General features: G+C 34.3%; 1 protein-coding gene and 1 pseudogene across 1 annotated transcript; one reads left to right on the top strand and one right to left on the bottom strand.

The window, feature by feature from the left end:
- Positions 1–223: 223 nt before the first annotated feature.
- Positions 224–4,646, top strand: LOC149546830 (alpha-humulene synthase-like; annotated as a pseudogene).
- Positions 742–1,239, bottom strand: LOC149546831 (uncharacterized). The gene is made up of 2 exons (XM_089793637.1): positions 1,090–1,239; positions 742–996 (listed from the first exon to the last, which is right to left on the bottom strand). The coding sequence occupies exons 1-2, from the start codon at positions 1,237–1,239 to the stop codon at positions 742–744; spliced, it is 405 nt and encodes a 134-aa protein (XP_089649763.1).
- Positions 4,647–6,109: the final 1,463 nt, after the last annotated feature.

Genomic DNA, 6,109 nt, shown 5'->3' with positions numbered 1-6,109 from the left:
GTCACTATATGGCAGCATAATTCGATATGTGACACATTGGTAGGTTAAAAGTACTATTCTTCTTGTCACTATATGCAAAGCCTTCAGAGTCCACTCATCGTATTTGCAGTATAAATGTCCATGGACTTATAAAGTTGAGCACAAGCATTCCGCTTGTAAATCTGCTGCCATTCATCGTATTTGCAGATTCAACTATTTCGCGGGACTCCGCATTTCTTCTGCCATGTCTAATTTGAAGGAAGAGCAGAGTTTGGTGGAAACAGTTCCAGAAAAATCATTAAATCTATGGGATGACGAGTTTGTGCAATCTGTGGAAACACCATACTATCTATGGGTATGATTTCTATTTCTTTCCAGCCACATAATATTATTCTTCTCCACGCATAATACTCATACTCGTTGTATATGTTTCAGGCATCTGAATACCGTGAGCGTGTTGACACACTGGTCAAACAAGTCAAAATCTTGTTAGAAGAAATGCAGAGTGGAGGTGGAGATGGCGATCTAATCCATCGCCTTGAAATGGTTGATGCATTGCAATGGCTCCGAATAGATCGATATTTTCAGGCTGAAATAAAAGCTGCTCTTGATTTCGTTTATGGGTCTGTTAAAATCATATTCCCTCTTACAAGTATTAACATTTGAAATGTTAAAATTGGAAAGGTTTTATAAAATCCTCTCTTAAAATTATGGATTGAATGGATGCAGCTGTTTGGATGCAAGTGTTGGGATAGGATCGCCCTAAAAAACTGCCTCAACCTCATTAATCACCCTAAAAAACTGCCTCGGCCCTCTAATGCTATTGATGATTATTATAACACACTCCCTTTCCGTAATCTCCACATCAATCTTAGCAATCTCTCCCTTTTGCTTAAGTACTGTTTTCTCACCTAGCTTTGCTTCAAAATACTCTTTCTTTCCCTTCAGTTGGCTTAATTGGTCCTGCAGTTCTTTAATGTAATTCCCAGCCGCATCCAGAAGACCGCATCTGTCAGCCTACAAAAATTCTCAGATAGAAAAGGAGAACAATATTCAGATGGCATTAGCCTGAAGAAAATTAGAAAAAACAATGGATATTCTATAGTTTACCTTTGGAAGAGTTGTTGGTATGAAAGATTGGAGCTTTGCACAGAAATATTTCATTCTGTTCCTCCTCAACCTCTCTGCAACCGTTTCTCTTTCCCTGTTTGTAGATTCAATTATATATTTCAGTGCTCCCAAGGCATCACTTGATTTCATTCTCTTGGTTATATACTTGAATTTGTATAAGCAAAGCTAGGTGAGAAAACAGTACTTAAGCAAAAGGGAAAGATTGCTAAGATTGATGTGGAGATTAAGGAAAGGGAGTGTGTCATAATAATCATCAATAACATTAGAGAGCCGAGGCAGTTTTTTAGGGTGATTAATGAGGTTGAGGCAGTTTTTTAGGGTGACTTATGAGGTTGAACAACACGGCAAGCGTTACAAAGGATGTGAATGCCACGGCTTTGGGACTTAGAGTGCTTCGACTCTGTCGTTATGATGTGTCTGCAAGTACCCGAATTATTCGTATGAGCCCATGCCAATTTCAAATCACAAATTACTTATTTGTTAAAATGTTCTGCATTGGAAAGATGTGTTGAACAACTTCAAGGACAATAAAGGGCAGTTCATTTTGCGTGGTGATGAGCAACACATGATGACAAGTATGATCAACCTCTTAAGAGCTTCAAGTATGTCATTTCTTGGAGAGGCGGTTATGAAAGACGCTAAAGTCTTCAGCTCTGCTTATATTAGACAATTATTAGAGAAATCTCAAGATATAAAGCACAACAGTTTTCTAAGAGAGGTAATGACTTTTTGGATTGTTTGTGAAGCCACCAAGCTAGAGTTTACACAAACTTTATACTGATTACAATTTCGTCTCTTCTTGAATTCTATAGGCTGAGTACGCCCTCCATTATGAATGGCCTTCTACTTTTTCTCGATGGGAGGATCAAAGTTATATCGAAATATATGAATTGGATGTTTCAAGGTAAAGGTCCCTTTGGTTGCTCGAATACAATGAGAATAGGAATAGAAAATTAGAATTCATTTTTAATTCTCCGTTTGGTGCATAGGAATACGTATTCTCATTTTGCCCCAAAATGAGCATTTGTCCATTCTCCAAAATACTTGTAATTGGAATTGCTATTCGCATTCCCATTTTGAATTTTTCTTATTTGAAAATGTTTTTAGATCTGCTTCATTATAACTTCCTGTTGGAACTCCCCAAAATGAAAAATTATACAAAATCCCTGCAAAGAGACGAGAGAAGAGGAAGGAGCCCAGTGGCAAGTTGAGGATGAGGAAGTTGTAAATCAAACCGTAGTATTTCAATCCAAAAAGCTCAGATGCGGTTGGAACTAAAATGGAGAGATGGATGCCATAGCAGATGCCAACCACTATGGAACCAATGTCTCATTTTAAAGCATGAATCTTTGAAGAGTAAGATAATTTATTTGAGAACAAGGAGATACCTCAGAAAATGCTCAGAAATGGAGCCAGCTCCAATTCTGCCAAAGAATCCCCAAATACCAATGATAGACACAAACATGGAGACGTCAAATAGCCCATGGCCAGCCCAATCTGCCACATGTTAATCATAGCCATTCCTATCCCAATGCCCCGGAGAAAAGAAAAGAAGAGTAACCAGAAGTCAAATTTCTGCATCACCTCAAATATCATATGATCTTCACCAATTACCAGCTTGCACCTAACCTGATTTGTAATTGGTGGTGGTGGTGTAGAATTAGTTAAAACAGATATGAAACTGCTCTCCTCAGCCATCTCTAACAATGGCTCTGTAATTTGCTTTTGGCTCGATTTGCCCAAAGACCCCCTGGGATTCAAACCCGGGTGGGTAGAAACTTGTCGCTAAATCAAAAGTTTTGCAATTTTGATGGGGTTCGAACTTTCAATCTTCAATTCAAGTTTGTACAATCAAATAAGAGATAAATGGAATTGGATTGTAATTTCTTATTCTTATTCTCCATTTCCATTCCCATTCAAATTTTCTCTTCTAATTCCCCATTCTTATGCCTGCAACCAAACGGGCCCTAATAAGAGCCGTGTGCTGCACAATCTTGTCATAGAAATTAATTTTTAGAGGTTACAAATATCATTATTTGTTCAATTTTGGTTTTATATATTTTCCAATCTTTCAAGTTGAAGGACAAAATCATTTTAGAGTTGGCCAAACTTGATTTCAATATATTGCAAGATATATACAATATGGAAACAAAGAAACTGTCGAGGTCATTATTAGCGTGTGAGAAATTGAACAAATACTAGGATTATTTTTCATATGGTTTAACATAAATCATATCTCTATAGTGTTTTAGGTTATAAGAATCTACATCTTAATTTGTAGCATACTTTATCATGTCACCTGTTAAGTAAATTAGTGGTCTTCGGATTAGACTTTCCAACCATAGAAGGTGCTATTAATCATCTTTCCTTTTTCAAATTGCGATGTCACTTGTTATTGTTTTGATTTTGACTCCAATTCAAAGCACAAATCAATTTGATTATTTTTCATTGCAGTTGGTGGAAAAATTTTGGGGTCTCAAAATTGATTGCAGTTAGGGAGCGCTCAATTGAATATTATCTGTTGGCAGTTAGTACCATTGACAATGCAGAATTTGGTCGCAGCAGGATAGCTTTGGCCAAAGTAGCAACACTCGTCTCTCTGTTACAGGATCTTTTTGATGATTACTTGACACTTGAGCAAGCTGAACTTTTTTCCAAGGCTATTGTTCAATGTTGGAATATTTCCATCATAGAAAATATTCTGGATAAGTACAAGAAAACTGTCAAATTTATTTTCAAAACATTACATGAATTGACAAGTGAGGCAACTCAAATCCAAGGATGTGGCATGATCCAGTTCATTACAAAATTTGTATGCATACTTGCCCTAAATAATTTTTAGTTGAGACTATAATCTTATATTAATTCATGTGTTATGTAGAAATGCGATAGTAATACAAGATTTTTTATTTATTTTTAGTTTTCTACTAAATATGAATATTGTGTTTCAGTGGGCTGAATATGTTGAAGCTATTTTAGAGGAGGTCCAATGGAAAGAAGGTCAATATGTTCCAAATAATAATAAGTACATAAAGGTTGCCTCAACAACCAGAGCAATTGGACTATTATCATTGCACCTGATCCTCCTAGTAGTTCCTAATTTGGAAGATGAAGCTATCGAGAAAATATTTCTCAATAAATTAAGATTGTACGAGCTTGTATGGTTGACTTTAATGATTAAATACATATAGTTTTTAAATCATGATGACAATATTAACATTTTTATTGTGCTAATGAAGGATGACAAGCTCCATGGACAAACAACATCAGCAATTTCTTCATATATGAAGGATCATCCTAAATGTTTAGAAGAAGAGGCATTAGCTCATATCAATAGTGTTTTTGACCATTTTATTATAGAATTAATAGGAGAATATTTAAATCCCAATAAAGTGCTACTCAAATGGGATGACTTTTACTTCAATTACGGGAGAGGATTTCAAATCTTTTATGTATTTGGAGATGGCTTTTCATATCATCATATGGGAGTCAAGGAATGAGTATTCAAGGTGATTTTTGATCTAGTTAAAGTTTAAAATTGATTGGTGTGACCATCATTTGGATGCCAAGTATAAATTTATTGTACGTTTGTCTAAGGGTTTGATCTTAATCAATTAAGATTTTGTGTTCTCATTGTCATGGCCCAAGTTGAATTTCCCCTTAGTACATCTTAGCCAAAATTATACACTCTTGCTCTTCCATGGTTGCCTTCTAATGTCAAAGTGATGTCTAAATAAAAGTATGTTTCATTAAAGAGTTGACTCTCGGAGTTATCTAATGTGTTTTTTATCATAATTCATTTTCAATTGGGAAAGAAAATCTATATTTTTAATCCATTTTTCTAATATTTTGTTGGCACACCACTTTATCAGTTATTTAAATTCAAAGTAGCATTGATTACCACTTTTAACCAAATGTCGAAATCCATATCTTATGAAAGTATTCTATAATTGGCATTATATTTCAAGTGTCGAATCTATCTGATGTTGAAGAAGTTTACATAAACACAATTAAAAATATATCACTAGGTTATTAATAATCATACAACTTATACCTTTTCGAATGCATAACACACACGTACTTCATTTTTTATATGACAGTTTACTTTTGTATAGTGGTCACAAGTTTCACTAAATTTTTATTTTTATTTTTAAATCCCTTCTTTGAGTTAGGCTAGGTCATTATCCATGATTTTAAACAAGGGAAAACTATACTTATATCCCCCTTTATAGTTTGCCTCTATTGTGTTAAGTAGTTTTCATAGTTCAATAAAATGACTTTTCTATCAGTATTTGTGCATATAGAGGTCATTTATGCTTTATTAACATAAATTTTAGATTAATATTGTTCAAGAGTATTTTTCTTCAACATGATTTATAATTTAGATAAAATTATACACAAGCAACGTTTTCTTGAGAAAGGTTGAGTTAAGGCTAATCTTGATGATTGCTATGAAGGGTTGGTAAAATATGAAGAGAAAGGCTAACTTTCAAATTTAATGTCTGTAATAGCTCTTGCATGAAAATGCATCACAAGTCACCTAGGTTTAGAATATGGAGTGTACAAGAAAGGATGATATGACATGGGGAATTTTATGAAGATCATATAAACCAGTTCATGGAAAACATTAAGGGAAGTGACAAGGACATGTCAACATAATTTATCATTACCTAGAAAAAAAAGAAGAGTGAGTTTGGGGAATTAAAATGAAAGAATCAAGGAACTTATTGCTCAAGACATTGGAATTAAATGAGATATTAGGAATTTCTGTCAACTCAGTAAACAATGTTTTTACAAATATTAAATATTTATTTTCCTATGGATTGAGAAACTAAATGCTAGGGTTGAAAACATGGAAACAAGAAAACGTTATCTAGGTTATGCAAGAAACATAGAGTAGATCAAAAGGATTAAGGGTGAGATATGGAATTTGATCACAATTTATAGAGGGGTGATGCATAAATGCATTGTGGAGGTGGTTCTTCTAACAAAAAAGATC

The sequence above is a fragment of the Cupressus sempervirens genome, chromosome 7 (genome assembly GCF_028749045.1).
Source record: "Cupressus sempervirens isolate cs-2001-9-10 chromosome 7, ASM2874904v1, whole genome shotgun sequence".
Classification (NCBI taxonomy): Eukaryota; Viridiplantae; Streptophyta; class Pinopsida; order Cupressales; family Cupressaceae; genus Cupressus; species Cupressus sempervirens.
This window is presented reverse-complemented; position numbering and strand designations above follow the sequence as displayed.

What these genes read in the sequence shown, in the direction of transcription:
- LOC149546831 (XM_089793637.1), bottom strand. Translation starts at nt 1,239, where the DNA reads ATGAAATCAAGTGATGCCTTGGGAGCACTGAAATATATAATTGAATCT. An exon ending in TACCAACAACTCTTCCAAAG is followed by an intron (nt 997 to 1,089) that starts GTAAACTATAGA and finishes GAATTTTTGTAG; the next exon opens with GCTGACAGATGCGGTCTTCT.